The 26,499-nt window shown below is 58.5% G+C and overlaps 1 protein-coding gene across 1 annotated transcript in view; it reads right to left on the bottom strand.

Annotated features, from left to right (window-relative positions):
• Ajap1 (adherens junctions associated protein 1) overlaps positions 1–20,559 on the bottom strand; it is a 99,702-nt gene extending 79,143 nt beyond the window's left edge. Inside the window, exon 1 of the mRNA XM_048350132.1 lies at positions 20,384–20,559. Coding sequence (XP_048206089.1) covers positions 20,384–20,412 — 29 coding nt within the window. The 5' untranslated portion in view covers positions 20,413–20,559. The remainder of the gene's footprint in view (positions 1–20,383) is intronic.
• Between the last annotated feature and the right edge of the window lie 5,940 nt (positions 20,560–26,499).

Here is a 26,499-nt window from a genome sequence, read left to right as displayed (position 1 = left end):
CATCGTGGCGGAGAAGGAGACTGTCAGCCCACGGGGTCCAGAAAGTGCAGGAGAGAGCACTAAGAAGACCCTCACCAACCCCAGCAAAGCAGAGGCAGCAGGGCTAGGAACTTACTCCCCAGCCTCTCGGCTGCAGTGACCTCCTTGCACCAGCCCTCTTAATCCTTTGTTTCTCCTCTCTGCCTGCCAGGGTACATTTTTGCAACACTCTGCAGCCAGCAAGTCAGCCTGTGTGGCCCCTAGCACTGGAGAGAGGCCCCTTGTCTCCATGTTGGCTGCATGGCCTCCCTGTTTATGGGGTCCAAGCCTCAGCTCACCCCCGCCCCCCCACGCCAGCCACTGGGCCCAGCCCTGGCCTCCCCAAGCCACCAGGAAATCCAGCTACTCCATGCTAATCTCATGGCCTGGGCCCACCTGATGTTCCATTTCTCACGCAAATGAGCAGATTAGCATTCTAGCTAGAAGCAATAGCTGGCTCCAAGACCATAGGGCAGAGAAAAGAAATGCACACTTTTCAATGACTTAAGGGACATATTTAGCATGCAGTCCTGAAGATGCAGATGTACAGCCAACACACGCCTTACCCATTCCCTCCAGATCCACTGTCCCCTGAGAGCAGGGGACAATGGCTCTTCCATCCCATGGAAAGGAGAGGAGAGTTTACAGGATTCTTCCATCCCCTGGGACAAGCACTGTCTTTTTATCTAGCCCCCACCCCCACCCACCCAGCATCTGCCCTCCAACTTGGCAAGGGCAGGGTAGAATCCCCCCAGGGCAGTGGCTGGCCAGGTCAGGTCCTGGGGGGCGTGGGGGTGGGGGGTTTCTCCTCCATCGGAAGAAGTCATTTACTACACACACACAAAAGCGATTCATCTGAGCCACAGGCCGGCCAGCCAGGCAGGGCGGGCCTAAGCAGGGGGCCTCGCTATTAGTGGAAGCACAGGTGTGAGGTGAGAGTCCTCCACCCCCCTCAAGCCCTGAAAGCCCCCCTGCACCGTCTGCCGGGGGGGGCCCTCTACGACCACCCCTGACTGGCGACTCAGCCTGGCCCGGCGTGGAGGAAAGGCTCCATTCTACGGGGTGCCTCCTGCATGGGGATCTCGCTGCTCACCCCGAAGTGCTCCCAGCTCCTGGGTGACCTCCCCCCAGCCCCCGCAGCCGAGCCTCCCCTTCTGTCCTGGCATCTCACGTGCCACCAGACACCCCTCCTGCCTCCGTCTCCCTCCTCCCACATGCTCTCTCCCCAGCCCTGTCCTCTGGATGAGCCCCCAGCCCCACGGGGACCGTGTGTTCCGTCCTCCCCCGCGGGGTCCAGCCTATCAGGACACCCATGGGAGCTGGGCCAGCTGGGACACAGAAGGGGGTCCTGGGCACTCCAGGCAGCTCTTTGTACATCCAGAATGTTCTCTCTGGGGTTCTACAGGCAACAGGGAGGAGTGTGGTGAGCGCGGGCAGGGTCTTTGCCACCCATCTGCCCTGCCCCTGGGTCGTCACACAGGCTCCTCAGGCTGCACTGTCACCCTCGGGTTAGGGTGGAGCCACCCATCCCTGAGGACCAGGAGAATTCACTGGGGGGGGGGGGGCGGGGAGGGGGTTCAAAGGTTGGTCTGAAGAAGCAGAAGGGTTCAAGAATCTGAAGGGGGTCCGGGCCCGGGCCCCAGAGCACTGTGCTTGCTGGCAGTCCCTCCCTGAGGCACAATGTCCATCCGCTCCCCCCTCTGGGCGAAGTGACAAGGGCTTCTGGAGCCCTTACTGTCAGACACACTAGTCCTGCTTCGGGCCAGTGTTGTAACACCACCTCACGGCTCCCCAGAGGCTGGAAGGCCTGCTCTGCGGTTGAGTTGCTGCTGGGGCCCAGCGGGTGCAGACTCAGGCAGAGGAGAGCCGTCTGAGGAACAGGATGTCCCCAGAACCTCAGGACTGGCAGGCAAGCCAGCCCTCCGTCCCTCCGCACCTCCTGCCACGCGCGGCCCGGAGTTCCAGAGAACAGCCTTCTGTTCGCCTGTCCTCTTGCCATGTGAAAGCTGACTCTGCAGAGTGCCCCCCCACCCCAGCGCTGGCCTGGGATGGCAGAGGGGACCCTGCCCACGGGGGCATGCAGCCCCCCAGGAGGCCAGAGCCGGGTCAGAGCCCCCCGGGCCAGCTGGGCCGGAAACGGGGCAAGCGGTGACGCACCCAACCAGTACCGGCAGCCTCTTCTGGATTTCTCTGCCAAAAGTTGGATTCTACTGATTGTCGTAAATAAACTCAATTTTCACTCCCTTCACACAAATCATCTTTTTTTGGAACTGTTTTCTTTTTTTTTTAAGAAGACGAAGGAGCAAGTGTATGAGGGATGAGGAAATCAGAGGAGCGTGACTAACGCAGCAGTGCCGAAAATGAAGTTAGGAGGCTGCGGCGGGGGCCCACGGTCTCTGTGGCAACAAGAACAAGGCAGGTGGGCACCACCACTCCCCACGCCCCCCCCCCCGTTCCCAACAGCCACAGAGATGGGGGAGGGTGAGCGAGTGTCCCCCGGGGGTGGCGTCCCCCACCTGCACGCAGGTGTCTGAGGATGACTGAGAGGGGCAGCCACGTGGAACCACGTCCGCGTTTCCGCTTACTCTGCTCCCACAGGGCAGTGGAGCTGGGGGGGGGGGGCGGGGCCACGGTCAGCCCTCAGTCTGTGAAAGGCACCTGGCTCCGAGTTTAAGCACAGGATGGGGTGAAGAAATGAACTCTGCTCAGGAGAGACCGGGTCTTTGCTCTGAGTTCCTGGAAGGCATCTTGGCCCTGAATGTCCTGTTTAATAGGAACCCGGGTTCATCCCTGGAGCCTCAGTCAATGCACCAGCCAGCAGTGTGATTTAGGAGGGGGGTGTTGGGTCACACAGTCACTATTCAAGCTCCCGGGGACTAGGGACCGAGAGCAACCACATCTGTACCAGAACACCTGTTTCCAGGAGAGGTGTGGCCACACAGAGAGCTCCCAGAGGACATCTGGCTGCACTGACCTCTGGCCTCTGCCCCACGCAGGCCCTCCCTTGGCCGACTTTGACCTGAGCCCCTTCCCTTCCCTCCCTTCCCCTTCCCCCCACTTTTCCTTTTCTTTCCCTTCCCCGTGGTGAGACTCTAGTCCTGCACTTAGAGCAAGGTCCAGTGAGTCCCGAGCCCTGTGGGAAGTCATTGAGCCTGGGGTGGGGGGAGCCCGGGGCCACCAATTGCTGCAAAGGGTGTCAAAAGATGGGGCTGGCCCTGGGGATGCCTCAGCCCCAGATTCTCACCCGCTCAGCCGCTGGCCCCGCCCCTGGGACATAAGCCTTCAGTTTGCAAAGAACTTTCTAACAGAGATCTCAAAACTCAGCGCTGCGCAGGGGTGGGCCCCTGGGATCCGACGTGGCTCAGGTCTGCAGGACGCGTCAGACCACTGACTTCTACCGTCTGTCCTCCTCACCAGGCTCCAGGCGGGGTGGGCCACTTCGCGGGGGCCAGTTAGAACACCACAATAAAAGCAGATTCTGACCAGCTCCCTAAGACACATCCTGCTCTCCGTAATTCTATTTTCTCCTCCGGCAGGGACTTGATTTTGAAAAGGTCTGTGGGTTTACCAAAGCAGGAGAACGAATGGGCAACTATCTATTAAGATGAGAGGCGGGGCCAAGGAGGTTTCCCCACAGGTTCATGCCTCCCTCCTTTGAGGAAGAGGAACAGGACACACACACAGGAGGGGTGAGGCGCATGGGGGAAGTCAGGACCGGGGCGGGCCCCCTGTCCCCGCCTGCTGCGGGTCGGTCCACTGGGGAAAGGCTGAGCCGTCCACGGCGGGCACCCCGCACCTGTGGGATGGACATGGTCCTGACACTGGGGTGGACACAACGGGGAGCCCTGGGGAAATCTGGCTGTCCTGCGGCAGTTATCACCATAAGGGGGGGCGCCACCCCCCTCCTCCCACCTTGGATCTCGGTTTCTCCTCTGGGACAGCACTGCGCTCTGCTGCGCGTGCAGGGCGGGTAGCTGCGTGTGGTCAGTGCGGCGCGCGCTTCGCCCGACACCGGGTGTCCCTCCGAGCAGCAGGGACATCACCACAAGGTGTCTTCCCAAACCTCAGGCCTCCACTATCAACAGCTTGCTTCCAAACTCTCCTTCCTCCCCAGAAGGGAGGGAGCTAAATGTTCCAGAACACCCTGAAAACCTCCCCTGGTTGATCGGGGTTTGCTGTTGCTTTTACATCTCTTTCCTGAATAGATTATCTGCCGGGTTCCTGGACTAAGAAATGGCGGTGGATGAAGCTGGGAGCGACACCCCCACCTCACCACTGCTCAACGGAGGGGTGCGGAGGGCCGGGAGTGCGGGGGGGTGAACCAGCCACAGAGGACGACGCAGAGCACTTGCGGGCTTCGCTCTGAGGCCAGGACCTCGCCAGGAGAGCACGCTTCCTGTCGTACACAGCTAGGCCACGTCCGTGACTCTGCGGGCCCCGGCTGGTACCATGTAAGATCCACATCAGCTTGGGTTGTTTTCCCACAGACCACCCAGCTCGGCTCTGAGGTCCAGGAAGGGGGGGAAGGAAAAGTCACAAGAGAACAAGCTTCATCCCAGGGGCAATTGCCTTAATCCACTCCCAAAATGGCTCATAATCCCTGCTTAGCCAAGAGCTTAGAGGAAGCTTGCCTCTCACCCGGGCCTCCTCCTCACCGGGCTAGGAGTGAAGACGGACAGGCCAGTGCGCAGCTCCGGCGCCCAGGCGGACGGGGCTCTCGGCTCTGTGGAGGGGTGGCTCGGGGCCTGGGGCTGCTCCAACTGTCCCCATGTTCGCCAGGCAGCCTCACTTTCCAGACCAGGAGGCTGACCCACCCTCGCTCTTCAGAGAGACTGTGGGAACCTCCCAAGACCACAGGACATGGCAGCAGGGGCCTGGCTGGGCCGCAGCCAAGGGGGATCAACTACAGTGAGAACCGGCGCCCAGGCGTGCGATTGGAAGAACTGGCAGCGCACGGGAGAAACCGACACTCCAGTTCACAGCAACACCACCACAGGAACGGCCCAGAGACAAGGCAGACAGCACCCGGATGTCCACCCGTGAAGATAGGGACCAGGAACACGGTACCGCCCAACACTGGCACAGAACGCAGCCGTAAAAATGAATGGAGTGCCAATCCATGCTACACTGTGAATGAATGAATGAATGAATGAATGAATGAATGAATGAATGGCAAAAGCTCTGTGCCAGGTGAAAGAAGCCAGGCCCGAGTGGTACTCTGAGGTTCCATCTCTCTGGAATGTCCAGGACAGATCAACCCACAGACACAGAGGAGAGAAGCAGCTCCCAGGGGAACCCAGAGTGACTGCACACACAAGGGGGTGGGCTTTCCTTTTGGGGTGATAACTAGAAAGGGTTTGGAACCAGAAACTGGTGATGGTGGGAACGAACTAAATGCCAGCTGGAGTACACTTTAAAATGGTGAATGTTACGTGAATAGCACCCTGATTTAGAAATAAACATGAAAAGACTGGCTCAGTCTGAGTCCCTCCTGTTGGCTGAGTCTGAATTTCTCCTGTTGGCTGAGCCTGAGTCCCTCCTGTTGGCTGAATCTGAATCCTTTCTGTGAAACTCAGACATGCCCTGCGCACACTGACATGAGTTTTACCTACTTGTGACTCCGTGGGAGCTCTGGAACCCTACGCAAGAAGAGGTCTTGAGCAGTGGGGGACTGAGGGGTGTCCTAGCACTTCAGAGATCCTGTAGATTCAGCTCTCACTAAGTTGAGGGAGGAGTAAGGGGAAGCAATGGCATCTGTACCTGCCACACGCCCAGACAGCATGCACGCACACCCCCTCCCGACAGACACCTGTACACGGGAGCACACACACACACACACACACACACACACGTGCACACATATACACCCTTCTGGCAGAAGCCTTTCTTCCCAGCTGCCACTATACAGCATGGGCCCCACACAGGGACAAAGGGAGCGACCCTCTGATGACCTTGGTGGGGCTCCAAATCCTCCAAATGCCTTCCCTTCCTGCCACAGTGTCCCTGCCTCAGTGTCCCTGCTCACTCCCCTCTTCCTGCTCAGTGTCTCTGCTCTCTCCACACGTCTGCTCCCCAGGTCAGCGGTTCAGCTGGGCAGGTGGGGTGAGCACAGGAGAACAGGGTGCCCCGGAAGGGGCTCTGCTTCCCCTGTCCACACGGGGGCCTTTACCAAGCTGTCCTCCTCACTGGGCTTCCACTCATGGAGAACCCCTGGGGCTGCCTCTGCCGGCCTCACCATCCAGAGCTCACAGCACTGAGTTTGAATGGCCTTCCGCATGGCCGTGCTACCCCCAGAACCCTGAGTTCTACCCAGAGTCCCAGGTCTGCCTCTCCTTTGCACAGGAGCGCCAGGCCAAAAGCAGTCCTCCACCTGGACTACCGCTGGCTCCCAGCTCAGGGGCCAGGGCCCTGGCCAGCTGCCGCTCCGGACCTGACCCTCCCACTGCCCCCTGCCAGCCACTGGCACTGGTCCATGCCCCACCTCCCCGCCCTCCCTGCTCCCGTGGTCCTCCTGAGGGCCATGGCCCCGTGGCCACCACCTGAAGACCCCGTCCCAACTGCTCAAATGCAAACAGCAGCCCACCGCCTCCGCCCGGACGCCCTTCCTCTCCTTCGGCGATGCCGAGCCTTGGGATGGGTCCACGGCCTCCAGGAAGCCTCCCCGAGGCCAGCGCGCTTCTTCTTGGCCGCATCCTGTCTGCAGTGCTGGGAGGTTCCAGAACACCAGCAGGGGAGACTCCTCTGTGCACACATGGTCCCCAGCAAGAAGAGCATGGCAGGATGGCAGGCCTGCAGCCAGCCCTGCCTCAGGCAAACTCAGCTGCAGGCTGGCCAGCCAGCGCGCCTGGGTCTCCATCCACCTGCCAGCCGGTGTGCCTGGTCCTCCGTCCACCTGCGGTCCGGTGCGCCTGGCCCTCCATCCACCTGCCAGCGCGCCTGGCTCTCCATCCACCTGCCGGCCGGTGTGCCTGGCCCTCCATCCACCTGCCGGCCAGTGCGCCTGGCCCTCCATCCACCTGCCAGTGCGCCTGGCTCTCCATCCACCTGCGGTCCGGTGCGCCTGGCTCTCCATCCACCTGGGGTCCGGTGCGCCTGGCCCTCCATCCACCTGCCGGTGCGCCTGGCTCTCCATCCACCTGCCGGTGCGCCTGGCTCTCCATCCACCTGCCGGCCGGTGCACCTGGCCCTCCATCCACCTGCCGGCCGGTGCGCCTGGCTCTCCATCCACCTGCGGTCCGGTGCGCCTGGCTCTCCATCCACCTGCCGGTGCGCCTGGCTCTCCATCCACCTGCCGGCCGGTGTGCCTGGTCCTCCGTCCACCTGCCGGTGCGCCTGGCCCTCCATCCACCTGCCGGCCGGTGTGCCTGGTCCTCCGTCCACCTGCGGTCCGGTGCGCCTGGCTCTCCATGCACCTGCCGGCCAGTGCACCTGGCCCTCCATCCACCTGCCGGCCGGTGCGCCTGGCTCTCCATCCACCTGCCGGCCGGTGTGCCTGGTCCTCCGTCCACCTGCCGGCCAGTGTGCCTGGCCCTCCATGCACCTGCCGGCCGGTGCGCCTGGCCCTCCATCCACCTGCCGGTGCGCCTGGCTCTCACGTGCCGGCCAGCAGACCTTCAAGGGACCTCCGTGGTGGCGGGCGCTGCACACCACAGCCCTGCTTTGCAGGGAGAAGGGCAGGGGCCGTGTGGCAGCTGAGGCATGCACAGATCTGGGGACAAGCACCAGATCAGCCTGAACGCTGGGGAGGGTGGAATCTGTGACCAGGAGGGGCTGTGGCGGGGGGGGGGAGGGGAAGCTCTGTGACCGTCCAGGGTGGTGCCCAATGGCCCCGAGTCCTGCCCCCGCCTCAGGAGCACACAGAAGGGCCTGGAAGGCAGCAGTGCAGCGCCCCAGCACAGGGGCCCTAATGGGGCCATTCCATCAACATTTCCTGGGGTTTTGAAAAGCAGTGCCATAAAAATAAACATGCTTACTCTTGTCTTGTGTAATTGGCTCCCCAAAGAATCCTTGCACTCTGAAAGCCACCGCACCCCTCGGCAAGAAGCAGGGCTTTTTCTACATCTGGGCATAGTCTAGAACTTTCTCTTTGGAGAAAGGAGGGGGTGAAGGCAGTGACAGTGCTACTAGCCCTGTGGGTCAGGGGCAGGGAGTCCTTCCTGCCCTGTTGGCCCAGTTCTTCCTTCCTTCTGGAGAGAATTTGACCCCTGGTTGGTTCTGAGGCCAACCCTTGGGTCTCGGGAAGGCGCTGTGGTTTGGGGAGGTCTCTGCACACAGAGGGAAGTGCCCTCCAGGAACACGCAGCGGGTCCCTACGCCAGGCCTGACATAAGGCATTGGAGGCACCCAGCCTCCGTCACGAGGGTGTGGCACTGCTGAATCCTCTCTCGTTCGGCCCCCAGGCGTCCTTGACACTGTGTGTGGACACAGCCAGGCAGGGAGGAAACTGGCCCGGATGCTGGGCTCCAAGCCCACACTTGGCTACCGGCCCCAGCCCGGTGGGCGCCCCCTTCCTTAGCTACATTCTGACACCACAGGGCATCTTCCAGCTGAAGACAGGCAGGTCAGCACGTGGAGGAGGGACACTGGAGCTGCTCTCCACCTCCTGTGGGACCTGGCACCAGTCACTGGGCCTCTCGGTGGCCTCCCTGACACGGGGAGGTGAGCACTGAGCGGCCAAGGTCGAGGTGAGGCACATCAGTGAGGGCAGGTGGCTCCCGGCACAGTCAGCACACACTCAGGTTGAGAGTGCACTGCGCACACACCAGTGCAGGGGGCCGAGAGGAGCTGAGGGAGGTCGGGAGCGCCACCAGCCCCTCACAGAGGGAGAGGTCACTGTGCTCTTCCCTCTCATGAAAACAGATCCTCCAAGTTCCTGGCTCCCGCTGGACAGCCCCGTGTTGAAATGCTCATGGCTGGGGAAGAGTAGCCCCTTCCCAGGAGTCACAGCAAGGACCCAGCAGCAGAGCCAACCCCCTAGAGAGCTCCAACCAAGGCTCCGGGGCCCCACGGCCTCTCTCCTCTCTCAGGACGTCCCAATGCCCTGCGGTGCCACGCCCCATGAACTGGGGGACCCAGAACACAGCTGGGTTCTTCCCTGGAGGAGCCTCGGTCCATGCCGTCCACATGGGGGGAGGGGGATGGAGAGGAGACGTGCTGACCGTTCACCACTTCTGTGACCACCTCTCCTCCAGCTCCGGACCTCCGAGGGGTGAGGCGCTATTCTCCCTGAGCCCACACGGCCCCAAGCACGCTGTCTGCATTCTGAGGAAGAACAGAAGACTCCATCCTCATCTTTACTGCACCAGAAACACCTCACCGGGCTAGAGCCAGGGCGGACAAGGAATTAACTTGCAACCTTCATCGGATTGTTCGCTTGGGAGGGTCAAATCTGGCTGGGAGTAGTGGCTGTAATCCCAGCCCTTCAAGAGGCAGAGACCGGAGGATCACAATTTGAGGCCGGCTCCCAAGGCAAGAGCAAAACTCCATTTGGAAAATGCACTAAAAAGCAAAAAAGGCTGGAGGCGTGGTTCAAGTGGTTGAGCACCTGCACAGAAAGCAGAACACCTGGAATTCAAATCCCAGTACTGCCAAAAAAAATTACAATGGCCAAATTTCATGATATGCAAATTTTATTTCAGAACACAGATGCTCACACGTGCGCGCGCGCACACACGCACACAGATGTGTGAAGGGCGGTCCTCTGTCCATCTCAAGCTTTGAATGCCAACTTTCGCAGTCTGGTGACCGCCACAGCAAACTCCTGAGCCTCCAGAGAGAGGCCTCCTGGATGGGGTCACACATTGATCCCTCGTTATTAAGTAGACTGAATAGCCATACCCTGCGTCACGGGAATGTTTCCGTGTCCCAAGACAGTTCATTAATTCCTTGCTACAAAATCATCTCTCATTCTGCCAGAAAGACACTGTTCCTGAAGACTTCATGCAGCACCGATGCCGCTGTCCTTACAGCAACTGGGGCCACTGCCTTTATTTAATTTTTTTAATTTGTTTTGCTTTTTTTCCCCAAAGGACAACGTATAACTTAATAAAAGGAGTAAGAAATAGGATTTTATAGCAAACACAAAAGCCACAGGGGATCGTGAAAAGAAAATAAGGAACTTGGAGCTCTCAAAATCTGGGTTGAAATCCCAGCTCCCCCATTAGCTAGCTGTGTGACCTTGGATGTGTGACCTAACTTCTCTGAGCTTCAGTTTCTCCCCCATGTAGAATGAGGGCAACAAAGCTAACCTTCCTTGAGGGTCATATGGATGTGCACCGTGATGTAGGTGAAGCGAGTGGCATGGGTTGGTGCAGTTAGACCCCAGGGCTCAAGGGCTGAGTTATGGAAAAGTCTGGAAGCAGAGATACTCTCAGCATTTCTGCTCTGGGCAGACTGGAAATACAGTGTCAGGTGCAGCAGGTGAGAAGGCAGAACCAGTCCAAGGCAGAGCTTCCCATGGGTCACCTGACTTCATTCAACACAGGCTGGCAGGGCCCCAGACAACGGGTGCTTTTGTCATTGTGAGGACCAAAATGCAGGACGGTGTCAACACCCCAGCCTGAGCTCACCTGCCACTTGTCTCACTGAACCAGAAAGGAGACACAGACTGCCTTTGTGTTTGACTTCAAATCCCCCGAGCCTGGTCTCCCAGCATCCTGGAGCCGGGAGCTTAGGAAAGTGGGTCTGACCCCATAAAAGCTGCTCCACTTTCAGAATGACCTGGTTTATGTAAGGATCTGGACAGCCATCCGCACCCGTCATTATACAGCAGGCCATTTATCACTGCCTCTGACAGTGGAGGGAGGATCACATAACCACCACACCCAGGCCTAAAATGCACCATGGCACAGACAGGGGGCCCGAACACTGTAGCACTCAGGGGGCCTGAACTGTAGCACTCAGGGGCCTGTAAACACTGTATCACTCTGGGGCCCTGAACACTGTAGCACTCAGGGGGCCTGTAACACTGTAGCACTCAGGGGCCTGAACACTGTAGCACTCAGGGGCCTGAACACTGTAGCACAGACAGACAAGGCCAAACACTATGGATATTCTGTAGCAAGTTTGGAAGCATTTTACCTGGAATCCACTTCTGCCTCATCTAGGACCACCTTGAAGGACAAACAGGTGTTCTCTTTAAAAGTTACACACACACACATCCATGTGCGCATGCACGCACGCACACACACACACACACACACACAAGCACATGTGAGCAGCAAGTGTTGATCTCACACAGATGGCTACAGAATGTCACCTTGTTCCCTTTATCTAAAAGGTCTTGATCCAACTGCAGACTCCCACATACCAGTGGACTCATACAGTGGTATCACTGTACCCCTTAGCCACCCTTCCCACAAGGTGCCATGTTGCTAATCTAAAGAACAAAAGTGACTCCATGGCCACAAAAACCCCTCCTGCCGTTCTTCTGATTCCCCCTTCCTTCCTGTTCCTGCTCACCCCCAATGTGGCCCCTGCAAACTACCCTTCTGCCCTCCATTTCTGTTCCATTGCAGTTTTGCAGTTAGGAGACCTGTACCCAGTGCTCAAGATTTGGGAAGTAGCTTTCCTTCCTTACACGATGCCCCAGGAATGGGTGCAGGTGCTGGGTGAGTCCCAAATCCCTTCATTTTCATTGCTCAGCAATCCTCTGTGGTTTGGGTACACCATTTGTTTCACCGTTCACCCACGGAAAGACATCTGGGGCGTTCCTGGACTGCAGTTATTGTAAATAAAGGCGCTACCGACGACTGTGCACAGGCTGCAATGGGATCTCGCATCTGCACCTCTAGTGTACATGCTGGAGAAGGAAGTGCTCAGTTGCAAGGCAGGTGCATGCTTAATTTCAGAAGAATCTGGTACAGCAATTTTACCTTCCTGTCAGCAAAGTACCAAGGATCCTGTTTCTCTGTGGCCTGGCCAGCATTTTGTGTTGTCAGTTTTTATTTTTATTTTAGCCATTTGGATGGGGTTGTTCTGATGTCTCTCCTGCTTTCAGTGTATATTTCATTAATGGCTGAAGATTCCTGACATGCTCCCACCCAAACATCTTCTTCCTTCCTGCTTTCTGCCTATTGCTAGCTAGTGTCTGAGGTTCCAGAAATGTTTGTGTATTCTAGATATTAATCCTTCATCCAACGCATAGTTTACAAACATTCTCCCTGCTCTGTAGCTTGGTATTTCCTTCCAGAGATTCTTTGACAGGATGTGGTCCAGTTTATCAGCTTTTCCTTGTAAGGATCATGGTTTTGGTACTAAACCCTAAAATTTCTCTCCCTGAAGATTTTTCTCCCATTTTTCTCTAAATATTTATAGTGTGACACCCAATTCTCCAAGGTGATTTTTTAACAAAGTGTAAGACATACTTTTCTCTTTGGGCTGTGGCTGCCCGCGGTCCTACTTGTTGACAAGACATGGTTTGTGGGGTGCTCCTGGCTTCTCTGTGCTGTGTCACTAACCTATGTGGTCCCCCACTCACTCCTCACAGTCCTGCTTTGTGATCTTGCACAATAACCTTGCCAGACGCGTCTTGCTCCTTAGCCCTGACATAGACAGTGTAGAGTGACGTCACGCTACATCTCCACACCCTGGCTGTGCTTCAGACAGCAACACGGTGTCACTCTTCGTCCACTTAGTATTTCCAGTCTTCCCATCCATGAACTTGGTATGTCTTTCCATTTATTAGCATCCTCTTAGATTTCTTTTATCAACACTATGTAATTTTTCAGCATGCTATCATCATGGTGAATTTAAAAACATTTTTTTTGTTGTCATTGTTACTCTTTTTATACATACACCTAAATATTTTGTGTGTGAGCAATCTGAATAAGGATGTCCCCAAAAGGCCATATACAAGAGGTTTAGTTACCAGCCTGTAGGCTACTAGGAGGTGGGGCCCAGGGGAAGGAAGTGAGGTTATTTGGGGCGTGCCCATTAAGGGAATCCTGGGATCCTAACCACTTCCTGTCTCCCTTTATTTCGGGCTACCAAACAGTCTGCTGTGAGGTACAGTGCCAACCCTGGCCCAGAGCCATCAGGCAGACTGATCCAAATTAAACCTTTCCACCTTTTGAGCTGATTATCTCAGGGGTTGATTACAGTGAGGGGAAACTGACTAACGACATTGTATTTTTAGTTTCATTGCTGGTAGATAGAAATGTAGATGGCTTTTGTGCATTTATCTCATATTCTGTGAGTTTTCTGGACTTATCTGTAAGGCCTAGGATTTCTTGATAAATGGTCCTGTCTGTGTGGATAATCCCATCATTGCAAAGAAGGACAGATCTGGTTGTTGTTGGTTTTTTTCCTCCTTTCTGCTTGCCTTCATTTCATCTCCTTCCTGCCTCACTCTGGATAGAACTTTGCCATTATGCTGACTAAGAGCTATGAGAGCAGAGCTCTTTCTCTTGCTCCAGGTTCACACCCTCATGAATGGCAGGCTCCAGGCTTGCACAAATGCTCTTTCTCAAACTGAGACACCAACAGCTCCACTGTTGTGTGCACTGTTGTGAGTTGAATTTTATCAGATTCCTCTTGTGCACCTGTTGATGGTGACATGGCTTTTTCTTTGGCTTTGTGGCACAGCAGAGTAAATAAAGTGCTTTTCAAACATTGAACCATCCTTGCATTCCCTGAGTAACCCTTACTTGGCCCCATGTGTGCTTCCTTTTACACACTGCTTAATCCTCTTTACCAATATTTTACAAACAATATCCTGTCTTATTTTCAGAAACAGTGCTGACCTGCAGTTGTATATGTATATGTGCCTGCACATACTTTGATATCCAGGTAAAACCAGCTTCCTAAAATGACTTGAAAGCACTATTTTTTATAGTACATTCCTGCTGCCAAGCCTCCTACACTGGAATCTTTCCTTCTCTAAACTTGCCTCAAGCCTAGGCATCCTGAGAATCAGCATAAAAAAGCTTTGCACAACCCTAGCCTACTGTTGCTTGTCAACCAGTGCACAACTCCTTTTCTCTAATGAGTATCTGTTCCTGAAGCCACTGGGGTCTGGCTTTTTCTGCTAGAATAGGAACAATAGGTAAGAAGACCCAGTCAGAGGAGAATACTAGTTAGAGGAACCTGTAGCACTTCACTTGGCTAGATCTGCTATTTTCTACCTGCAGAGACCTACACATTTGAATTTAAGGGTCTCAGAAGAAATCTCTTCCCTGCTTAACTAAGTCAGTGTATTCAAATGAACATAAACCAGATCAGTACGAGAATGATCTCAGAACTCAGGGTTCACTGCTGAATTTAGACGAAGTTCCATACCATGTTTTTACTTTCACACTTGAAGTGAGGACACGTGTATTAAGAATCAATCAGACACCTGCCTTCAAAGATTAGTGCAGAGCAGCCCTGTGAAGCCAGCTCCCACTGCCAGTATTTTATGTGGACTCATGCTGGCATGCTGATATTTGGGGGAGATTGGGTAAAATTAAGTATATTCTTAAAACCACTCCTATCTGTTTTGATGTGTGGAGTGGAAATTTTAAAAGTAGAAGCACAGCTCCTGTGCTGTGTCCATTGGGTGGAGGAGGTCAGCCCTGGTAAGAGCGCTTTACCCTGCACAAGTTCCCACCAGTTTCCAGAAGTCAAAGTCTCTTGAGGATGGAAACTCACCCTTTAGGCACTGAACACGACATCCGTTCATCCCGTTTGTGATCAGGCTTGACTGAAGCTGGAGAACTTGGGAATGAATGGAAGGGCGGAGGAGTGAGGAGGAGTGAGCAGCCGCAGGGACCACAGCTTCCTGTGTTGCACTGAGCTCCTGTTACAAGCAGCCCTGTGCGTCCCAGGACATGGTGATTCTTGCTCACACTAGGGTGGGACTGGGGACGTCACACTGCTTGCTCAAAAGAACCCTCCCCCTCTCCTCAGCTCCATCCCCTCCATGGACACACACACACACACACACACACACACACACACACACGCATGCACGCACCAGAAGCTTCTCTTCCTGGTTAAGTGTCTCTAGTAGGTAAATAAACTGCTTCAGTCCATGAGGGCTGAAGCTGAGGGGAGGCCTCCACCAACAGCAAAGCCTCCAAATTTACCTTCCATGCCCCTTTCCTCCCTGGGGGGACTTCCTCTGAGGATCCCCACCTGCCCATTCTCTTCCCATGACTCCTTTCTCCCAGACCATAACAAATCCAGTACTTCCCCTTGTACTGAGCTGCTGAGGACTAGAGGGGCCTGGAGGGGTGGTTTTTCTTCCACACATCCAGTCTTTCAATGATGATAAAGGCTCAAGCTGCAGGAATGAAATCCTGAGCCATGGTAGCTAGATGGAGAAAGCAGCATCTACCTGAAGCTCCTATACTTAACAGTGGAGATTTCCCTAGATGTCAATTCAGAGTCAGGAAGGAGCAGGAACAAGACAGATGGGATAAATAGGGGCAGCTAAACACCTACTGTGCGCCAGGCAGTCTTCTCAAGAAGCAATAAGAAATGGGATGAGCCCCACACATCCTTAGAGACTCTCAGCCCTTGGGTCCTCAGCACATCCTTCTGCATTTAACAGACAGCGTGCATACGTGCCCCACATATCAGAAGAACAGTCGTCCTGTGACTCCATGGCATACAAGTGCTGGGACTGTGCCACCCCTTCCAGAAGCATCCGAGGCCACACTAGGCTAAGGAGCAGTGTGTCCTGCCCAGGACAACAGCAGCAAAGCCCCAGAGCCACCCTCCCCTCTGCCCCCCCCCAGCACTGCCCATGGGACTGGCCCCACAAGAAGACAGGGAAGTGCAAGGCTGCAGCCCACCAGCTATGCTCAGCCAGTGACAGAGGGCAAGCAGCAGGCCAGAGGCAGGGAGTTGGGAGAGGGGCGACGGCTAGCCTCAGCAGAGGCAGACTTTGTAAAGATGGAAGCAATGCCTTTGCGTGGAGTGTAGACACAGGACACGCATTCAGGCACCAGCCTGACCCCTCCCTTCCCTGAGTCCCCCCAGGCCGACCACCAGAAACTCTGCCCCTTACAAATGCACAGTCCTTCACTCGGCTCGCAGCAACTCACAAACATCGGGCTCAGTCCTCTCCCCATCCCCAGGGCTCGTGGCGAAGAGAGAGGCCAGCAAGTTGGCAGAGCTCTCCAGCCTCTTCCATGTGCCTGTGTGGCCCAGTTAACCGGGGCCATCCTCGTGCAGTTAGGCAGTCACCACCCTGGCCCAGCAGCGGGGATATGGCCTCCTCTCAGCCTGGCGCTGAAGGGAGCCCCCCGTGTTCCTAGATGTTGTCCGCCAGGGAAGAGTGTGGCTATGTGGAGTGGCTGGAGCACCCGGTCCTTCCCTGGTGGCCCGGTCTGACCCCAACCCCAATATGCACAGGAGCTGGAGGACCCAGGGGGCCACCACAAGGCCCCAAGCTCTGACATGATTGCACACCAGCCTGCCTTGCTCTTCGAGGCAGATTAACTGAGTTAATCTGAGTTATGTAACTGCCAGCTCCCCATTCGCAGCCTCGTGAGTCACCAGCCCCTTTGAATTCCTGGAAGGGGTCTCAGGGGGAGAGGGAGCCGGGTCCGTGCTGCCCCGTTTGTCTGCGCTGCTCAGAAGCCCCCACTCCTCCCCCCCCCCCGGTCTGAATAGCAGGAGGCAGAAGGAACCCTCTCAAGCCAGACTTCAAACGACGAAATCTAGATCAAGGATATATTTGGCTTTCCAAGCTAATCTTTACATCAATTTGGTCTCTACTGACTTGTAACCCTTTGAAGAAAACCTAGCGGCTCTGTGTTTAAAGCAAATGAGCCCCCCATAACCCTGAGAAAGGAGCCCCCAGCTCTGGAGGGTCCTTAGCCCACTGCCCAGGGCTCTGTGTCCACCCCCTCCATCAGGGCTGGGGAGTGGCTCCCGTTCATAGGCGCACTGTGGTCTTCCACAAGATGCTCAAAAAGATGCAGGGCATCTCCCCTGACCCCCTGCCCGGGCAAGCTGCCAGAGCCACGCCTGCCCAACGCCTCAGGCTGGGATGGGAAGGGAGTCTGGAGGATGAGGGCCCTGGAGCAGAGCAAGCCCCTCCTTGGAGGGTGCAGATGCTCACAGTCAGAGAAACAAGCTGTCCTTCCCCAGGGACCCAGAGACAGAAGCCTTGGGAGGGGAGGCGCGGGGCTGGCTCCGCTTGTGTGCTGCATGCCCCGTCCCCTCTCCAAGGCACAGAGGGAAGGAAGCAGGAAATAAAGTGACAGAGACAGGCGGAGGGTCGCCACCCCCTGCTCCACTTGAACAGAGATGCCTAGGGGGGGCAGAGGGAACAAGAGATGAGGGGTACCCGCAGATGTTCCTCAAACCTTTGGCTGCCGCTGACATTTGGGAGTTATTTGAGCACTATGCCCCCTGCCTCTGACACCACACGGATTCCAGCGGCAATCAATGCCGGAGCAGCAGCTGCAAACCAGGGAGGGCCAGAATGCACGGGAGCCCAATGTTTGTAGACAGAGCCTTAGACTTCAGCCCCTGAAGCCTGACTGTGCAGCCCCAGCTACTACCGGGGACCAGGTGACAGCCATGCCCGCCAGTCCCCGCCGTGAGGCTCTGATATGTAGAGCACCCGGCACACACCACGAGGGACAGGGAAAGTGTGAAATATGTCATCACATGGGCGGGCGCTTCCACGGCAGAGGAGGAGTGCCCCCGTTCCCCCCCTCCCCCCGCCCCGCCAGGGCAAGGGCTGAGAGTGAGCTGGTGGACTTCTGCTGGAAATGACGGTGCAACAGCTCTGGGTAGGGGCTCCAAGCCCCTGACAAGGCTCCAAGCTCCCAGGTCTGCAGCTCCCAGGCAACCGGCAACCAGGAGGGACTCAGATCGCGGCCTGCGGACCAGGACCAGGCACACTCTCCAAGCTGCTGCCGGCTTGACAGCTCGGCAAGCCCCCCACCTCCGGCCAGAACCTTTTCCCAGAACCCCCTTTCCCTGTGCTGGTAAAAGATGCTTTGGAGCTTTGAAACAACTACCACCAGAAAAGCAAAGGGAGGAAAAAAAAAGACATAAAAGCAGATCAATAAGACTCCATCTGTTCCTCCCTCCTAAAAAGTGGAGGCTCGGTATACAGCTCAGATCCAACGCAGAAGGAAATAACCACTGAGCTGGGCCTCGGCGTGGTGTAGAGCTGAGCAGCCCCTCCCCCAGCTCCACGGAGGAGCCGCTTCCCCGCTTCCCGCAGGCCAGTGCTGCCTTCTGTCACCTCTGCTGGAGGCTCAATGTCTACCTGTCCTAACCAGGATCTGAGCTTGGGAGCAAGATGCCCAGTGCTCACCTGCGCAGCTGTAGAGAGCCTTGCAAGCCAAGCCAAAGGGCTTCCAGAAAGAAAGGCTCCGTGCACAGAGCAGAAGGGGGGGCTCGCTCGCCTCTCAGTTCCCGTGGGTCCCGGAGGATACAAAACCACCCAGCCCTCTGAGGCTGGGAAACGGCACGGACAGCCCCAGCAAAGCATGGCTATCAAGATCCATGAGAGGTGACGGCTGTCCTTAGAGGCACAATTACCAAAAACCTCCTGGGCTGACAGCAAGGGGAAGAAAAACAAAAGGTCAAACTTCAAAATTACCAACAGAACTATTTCTGAACACACACACACACACACACACACACACACACACACACACACACCAGGATCTTTCAGAGATGCCTTAGAGGGACTGCTAGTGATGTTGAGCTTAAAGAGAGAAGATTCTTTCCCTCATGTTTGTTCTCTTTTCTCCTTATCAAATGTGCTCATCTTTCAATCTAGCAACTTAGTAATGAAATTTTTTTAAGTCTGTTCAAATAAGTTCCCCCAGCAGGCAAGTGCCCGACAGAGGCTGGAGGAACACCCAGGGGCCCCGGGCAACTTCCGGGCACGGTGGGGCAATTCACACAGCCCAGGGGAATCTGGCTGGTCCAGGGAGAATGCCAGGCCCAGAAAGGGACAGCAAGCGCTCAGGGCACCGAGATCAGGGTCATCCCAGAAAAGCTGTCCTTGCTCCCTTTTGCAAGCACCCCAGATCTGCTAAGAGGAAACCTTGCCTGGCTCACGGAAGGGGCAGGCGAGCTACCCAGGGCCAGCCAATGCCCAACACCAGACAGGATCGGCTTCGCTGTTAACCTCTTCAAGCCCACAGCGGACACCAAGCTCGGCCACCAGGAGGAGGATTGGTAAAAAATAACTGGCAATTGACAATTTCCACTAGATGTGTTTGTTAAACAGCATTGACCCTTGGATGCCAGGTCTCATAAATCAAAGGAGCTGGGAAACGCTTTGCCTGGGCCAGGCCCCCTTCCAATTTCTCAAAATCAGGACTCCCTTGGCCCTCCCTCCCTTTGTCCCACTCCCCCCAACTTCAATCTGCCCGGATGGGGGCTGCTGAGGCAGCCTACTGCTAGCAAGGAGCGACCCCAACACGGGAGCGCAGTGCAACCCAGTGGACAAAGTCCAGAACCGCAAGCAGGCATTCTCTACCTCCACCTATGGCTCCGGCGGGGTTCCAGCCCTGACCCACACGCACCAGCTCTGCCAGCCTCCCCGCCCCCCCCCCCAACACACACACCGAGCGGGAGGGCGGGGGCTAGGAGGCAGCCTGGTTTGCAGAAGCGATACCTGTGCCCAGGTGGGCCCTGGGCACCTCAAAGCAGGGGCTGGAAAAACCACAGCGCCACGGCGGGTGGGCAAAGTTTGCTGAGAAGCGGTCGGTCTGGTAACCTCACCACCGCAAGCGCGGAGCTAGTGTTCTGGGTGGCCCTGGAGTCCGTGACACAAACAAGCCCTGGGCGCACCTGCTCGGGTGTGTGCGATGGTGATTGGGGGGAGGAGGGGTGCTGGCTCTTCAGCCCCAGCCGGGCCCGGAGGTCACCGAAACCCACCGGGTGGGCAGCTGGGAGCCTCCGCGGAAAAGGAAGGGGGAGCCTCCGGCAGGGCGGGTGGGCGGAGGGCTATGGGATTCTGATTTCTCCCAACTCCGCTCGCAAAGAAGGTCCCCAGGGCCAGAAGCCGGGAGCCCTGTGCTCCCCGGCAGTCCCAGCGCCCGACCCCGCCGCGTCCCCTGGCCCGCGACTGGCCCTGGGCTCGGGGGAGGAGGCGCGCCGGGGCCGCCGGCCAGGACACTGCGTTGCTGGCGCCGGGAGCTCCGGGCGCGCCCGGCCAGTTCCGCTGCCCGGATGGCTGGGGGCGAGCGCCCCTGCCCGACCCCTCACGCCCGGAGCCCCGGAGAACGGGCGCTGCCCGCGGAGCCACAGGCACCGGCCCCCGGTGCACCCCGCCGGCGGCTCTCGGGCAGCGAGGCGGAGTGGGGGTGTCCTGCATTTGCAACACCGGGGAAAGCGCCGCTCGCTCGGCTCAGCCCAGCACCCCGCGCCGCGCGCTCCCGGGCCCCAGCCGGGTCGCTCACCTGAGTCCTAAAAGCTGTTGAATCCACATGGTCACGTTTCGGGGAGCCGAGCCTCAGACCTCGCTCGCCCCGGCCATCTGCGCGACGCCCGCGCCCGCTCGCTTCAGTCCCGTGGCGCCGATCTCCGGCTCTCCGTCCGCCGCCACCCGCCGCCCGCCGGCCGCGGGGCGCACAGCGAGTCAGAGCGCGGCCGCGCGGGGCTCCATGCCGGCCGGCGCGCCGCCGCCCTGGGGGCGCATGGCTCAAGCGGGCCGGCCCGCGGGGGCGCACATCCTTCCGCGGGGCGCGGGGCGCGGGGCGCGGGGCGCGGGGCGCGGGGCGCGGGGCGCCGGGCCCCTCCACGGGCGGAGCAGCGAAGGCGGCCGCCGGCGGGCGCGCTCCGGGACTGGCGCCGCGCGGCGAGAGCCCGAGGTGCGGCTTCGCCCTCTGGTCTGGGGCGGCGGGCGGCGGGCGCGGAGGCCGGGGCGCCGCCGTGCGCTCGGCGAGCCGCTCGGTGCGCTCCTCTGGTCTCCAGCCGGAGCTCCGTTCGAGGGATCGGCGTTGCTGGGGGAGGGGGGGATTTGGACGGCGGCCCCTCGGACGCACGCGGGGCTCCTCCTCGAGCCGCCGGGGTCGAGGGCTCGGGCCCGGGCTCCGCCGCCAGGTGCTGCTCAAGTTGCCGGGGGCTCCGTCTGAGTGCGCGGCTCCGCAGACGGCCGCGGCCCGGAGGCTGGCCGGAGGCGGGCAGGGGAGGCGCGCGGGGCGAGGGCGCCGTGGAGCGCGGGGCGTGAGGACGCGCGGCGGCGGCGCCGCGCGGAGGTGGCGCGCGGGGATCCCGAGGCCCCGCCGCCCGCGCCCACCGCGCCCTCCGCAGAGCCGCCCGCGCCGCCCGGCCGCCTCCCTCCGCGCGTCTGTCTCTCTGCGCGCTCGCCCCCGCCTCCCCCCGCGGGTCCCAACTCCTCCCGCCCCGCCCGGCTCACGTCACCCGCCTTCCCCGCCCCTCGAACCCGCGCCCAGCCCCGGGCCGGCCGGGCTCTCTCGCGCCGCCCCTCCTCGCGGTGGCTCGGCTGGCCGCGGGGTCCTGGGGCCAGACCCCGGCCCGCCCCCCTCCCCATTCCGGCCTCGTCCCGGTGCCCACCTTGGGAAAGGCTCCAGAGAGGCCGCGGGCTCCGATTGGACCGCCCGGCGCCGCCGGATGGTGTTGCCACGGTAACCGGATGGCAAGCGAAGCAGTTAGAGGTTCCGACCCGGTTCTAAGTGAGCCCAGCGGACCCCGAGGCTTGGATCGGGGAGAGGGCGTTCCCGGGGTGGAGGCGGGGGGGGCGGGGAGGACACTCGTGATGCAGGCAGGGATGAGGGGCCGCGAGAAAAGTTTCCTTCCGCACGCAGCACCCGGCCGCGCGGAGGCTGGGGAGGAGCCCGCGCCCGCCGGCTTCCTTCTCTTTGGGCGGCTCGGGCCGCGGGCCCTGGCGAAGGAAGTAGCAGCGCTCCAGTCGGAAGCCTCGGAAGCCTCGTCCAGCGGCTCCTGGCGGAGGGCTCGGCAGCTCTCGCTCAGTGGCAGCTGCTGCGTGGCCAGGCCCTGACTCCGAGGCCACGGAGCGAGCGTTCCAAGGAGCCTCCCAAGCGCCTCTCCCACTGCCATCCGGCTCCCTCCCCGTCGCAGGACGCCCCAGTCCTACCTGGCTGGTTCTATTCCCTAAAGAAGCACGTGTGAAGGATGGCCCTCGGGGGGCCTCCTTTCCCTGAGATGGGCCACAGGGCCAGCTCCCTTCCGTGGAAGGCCAGAGCCACGGAGTCCCCGAGGAGCTGCGAGGACAAAGCCTGGCGTCCAGTGTGCACACTGCCCAGAGAAGGCCGACGGAAAAGCCCAGGGGCCAGAGCCGGCTCCTGGGTGACAGGAGGCAGAAGTCGGGGCCAGGAGGTGGAGAGAGGCCATCTGGAGCTTCTCCGGAGTGCTCGGTCAGGAACGCCTCCCCTGCCCCCAGATCATCAGGTGCCACCCCCACCCCTGTAGGTGAGGCTTGGGGTGGGGGGCAGACCTAGGATTCACCTGCCTCCAGCCAGGGCTTTGTCTCTGGGCTCCCAGCCCGAGTTGTTTGAGCACCATGGGTTTCTTCTACCTCACCAGCAAGAAAAGAGGTCTCCCTGCCACCCTTCCAAGATCGCAAGGGATGGGGGGAGGCAGGAGCCAGGGAGGGGGCTCCGGAGCCAGGGAGGGGGCTCCGGAGCCAGGGAGGGGGGTCAGGAGCCAGGGGGGGCAGGAGCCAGGGATGCTTCTGTGGTGGCAGAAGCCTTATGTGGGTAAAGTTGTTGCCGCTGGGGGCCGGCTGTGACCCCTCTGCACACGATGTGACTGGCTGCCCCTCTGACCCTCAGTCTCCTCATCTAGAAGAGGGGTCTCCTGTTTCCCTCCACATGAGGGTTTCCTGGGGGCTGGCCTCCCACCCACAGGAACTCTCAGAGCTGCGGGCCAGTCCGTGGTCCAGAGACACCTCAGTGTGTGAGCCATCCCTCTGCAGGCTTGGCCACCCCTGGACCACCTTCCTTCTAGAGCCCAGCCCCAGAGGCAGCAAGGGAGCCAGGGAAGTAGGTCCTGAGAACAAGCTGAACCCAGGATGGGGAGTGGAGGAGAGGATGCTTGCGCTGCTGCCACCTAGCGGGGCGATGTGGAAGTACTGCACCAGGAAAGCCGGTCCTGCAGACTGAAGTCTCTGGGAAGGTGGCCTTGGGGAAGGGGGGTGGGGACTGGTCATGCCTGGGCCTGCCTTCGACAGTTTGGGCCTGGCCTCTCCCAGGGTGCTCTAAGCACATGCTCTAAGCACTCGGGATTCTATTGAAATGCGTTCTCAGACGCTGGAAGAGGACCGGCCTGCAGCTCTGGTACAGCGTCAGCTTGGCGTGCCGGAGGCTGGCTGATAAAAGCCCTGTTAACAAAACTCATGTGTGATGTGCCCGTATCCGCTGTCTTATGATACATTTAATGAGCAGCAGCAGATCCCCAAGCACGTTGGTCCCGACACTGAGATATGCAAGCACAGCATTTTAAGATGCTCTTCCATCTTTGAGGAGACAGTATGTCTGTCCCCTGCGCCCACCTGGGTTTGAACTTGCCCTTCAGATCTAGGCACCCTAAAGGTGATTCCCACCCAAATAGTCTCCCATCTATTATTTTGTTTGTTTTATTTAGTTTTATCTCCTGATTAGACATTACTAAATTTTCACCACCACAAAACTACAACTTGCACTCCAGCCGGGAACAGCTGGAATCCTGCACACCACTGGCTCGCACACATCTGGCTGCCTTGCTTTCCTCCTTTGGACATTGGGAAGATGGGCATGAATTATCCCTCCCAGCACATGCGTGTGCACACGTGTACACACGTGGGCATGCGCTCGCGTGTATGCATGCAAGTAGCCATGGCGCGCATGTCACTCCACACACACGCACACGCACACGTGCACGCATCCATGAACACGCATGTGCCTGCCGCCGCATCTGGTAGGCACAGACGGTGGCCACTCCGGGCACCATCTCTGCAAAGTGCAGCTCCTGTTCCGGCACCACCTGGGCCTCTCCATCCTTGCCTGAACCCCCATGGGGAGTGCCAGGCTCCTCTCATCTCCCTTCTTCCTATTTTCTCAACAAAGGAGCTGGCCCGCTCTGCAGGAGGCCCTCCTTGAAGCTCTGCAAGGCCATTTACCTAATGGCCTGCACAGACTTGACTATTTTTAAAACCCATCCAAAGCCAAATTGAGCTGCCATTGTTCATTTTTCTCCCAAGGAGGTAAATGTGTCTTAAGCATGACATTTGATTAAGTAGCTAAGTTTGGGGTTTTAAATGGAAGGGAAATGCTGATTAAAATCACCATAGGTTCCTCCAGAGATTCGCGCTGCCCTCTTCCCCGCCTCGCCTGCCGGGCTCACTCCCCCTGCCCAGAGTCCCCTTCCCTTCCCCTGGAGGCTGCTTGAGCGCTGGGGGCTTTGGGGCTCCTCCCGGGGGCCTCACAGCCCAGTGCACAGACAGGCCAAGGTGTCTGGTCAGAAGTGGAGGTGGGGTTGCTGAGAATCCCAGCAGCAAAGGCCTCACAGGACAGACAGCCCGACCCCAGCGCCAGGAGAGGAAAGGCCCGGTGCCCGCTGCCGGGCTCACCACGTCCTGCGCAGAACGGGACACCGGTAATGGACTTCCCGCCTGCTGGCTGACTTGGGTCTGGCCCAGATTGGGGAAAACCCTCATTTGAGGGCTTTCTGGATTGCTAGTTGACAGGTTTCCCTCCCTCTCTTGAGATGGCAAAGGAGAAAGAGAAAGGATTGATTTGCATTGTAAAATAAAGTGGCACACTTGGAAAGAAGTCTTCCCTTGCCCGGTTGGGAGGTGTGAGGATGGGAGGTGGGGGGGAGAAGGGGGTGCCCTGGGATGGGGGCAGATGCAGGCTGGGAAGGGAGCCCCACCCTGGGAAGGAGGGGCCACGGCACTGTCAGTTCTACCTTCCAGTAACCTCGACAGGGACTCCATTTTGCAGGTCCCTTTGCTGGAACAAACTCCTGGCTTGGGCGTGGGGGAAGGGGGGTCCCCACAGAAGGGCCCCAGAGGGTGTGTGCACTTGGTGGAAGAGCCAGGCGGATCTGAGGGGCTGGCACTGGAGGGGGGGGTCATCTTGGGAGGAGGCCGGAGGAAAAGCACCTCCTGCTTTCCTCTCCCTGGGCGTCCAGGCCTTGGAGAGGGCCGGGAGGATGCCTGCCTGCCTGCGCCTCTCTAAGGACCCGGACATAGGATGGCAATCCATGCGGGGCACAGGGGATTGGCGTGCGGGTTCCTCACCAGCCCTGCCCCTCCCTCTGCCATCCTGGCTAGTGGGGAGCAGGGCACATATTCCTGGGGTCAACTGAGGCTCTGGAGTTGAGACTCAGCAGAACGGAGCACCGGCGGGTGGGAGGAGCTCCACGGGGGAGTCGGGGCGGGACAGGAACGCCCCAGCACAGGGCAGGCTTCTGATCTGAGAGCTGCCCACAAGAACCAGACATCTTCCATTCCCCGGCAGGAGAGGCAGAACACCGTGTCACCTGCAAGTCTGCACCCTTCATATCTCTCCCGACTGATTCAAAGCCACACCGGTCAACTTGGACTCCATGATGTTGTGTCAACAAGTAGCCCCTCCAGTCTTCCAGTCTCACTCAGCAGGGCTGATTTCTGGCTCCGGGTCACAGCTAGCCATCAAACGCTGGTATCAGCCCAGCACCAGTGGCTCATGCTTATAACCCTAGCCACTCAGGATGCTGAGACACGAGGATCCCAGTTCAAAGCCATCCTGGACGTGAAAGTCTGTGAGACTTTTATCTCCATTACCACCAAAAAGCCAGGAGTGGAGCTGGGGCTCAAGTGGTAGAGCAGAAGGAGCCCAGGCCCTGAGTTCAAGCCCTAAGTGTCTCTCTCTTTCACACACACACACACACACACACACACACACACACACACACAGAGAGAGAGAGAGAGAGAGCTGGCATCAACCCTGCTTCATGTCATCTTCATTCTGAGGCCCACCGTCAAGGAGCTGGTCTTCTCCAGGATGGCCCCGGCCACACGTGTAGGGAAGGACAGGGAGTCATGGTGGTGCCACACCAAGGCCGGAACAGCTTCTCCTGGGGAGAGACACCAGTCAGTCCTGCTCTGTGACAAGCCAGTCACGCGGCCGCGTTGGGGGCAGGGGAGTGGAGAAGCAATCTCACCCGTGGAGGGCAACCCTGGGCGGTCCCATCTTCCCCAGCCACCAGTGCCAACCACGGAAGGAGGTCATTTGTGTCTGCTTTCCCCGAGTCCCTACACGTGACCAACTCGCGAGGGCGAAAGCAGCGTTTCCTCTGGGAGCCCTGATGAGCGCGGGCTCCTCTCCCTGCAGCAGATCTCGAACTCGACCTGCCAGGGGCGCTGCACAGGGAGCGGCCGTGCTGGTCACCAAGCCTTTGCTCGTGCAGTTGAGGGTCTCCCACTCCAACAGGGCCAGAAAATGCATTTTTTTTGGACATTGAGCTGCTACTAAGAAGAAGAGAGAGGTGTGAAAAGTGACAAAAAAAACCCCACTGTTTTACCACCATCCTCACCACCGCCACCAACATCATCATCACTGTCTCCATCAAC

Source organism: Perognathus longimembris, chromosome 7 (assembly GCF_023159225.1).
Source record: "Perognathus longimembris pacificus isolate PPM17 chromosome 7, ASM2315922v1, whole genome shotgun sequence".
Taxonomy (NCBI): Eukaryota; Metazoa; Chordata; class Mammalia; order Rodentia; family Heteromyidae; genus Perognathus; species Perognathus longimembris.
This window is presented reverse-complemented; position numbering and strand designations above follow the sequence as displayed.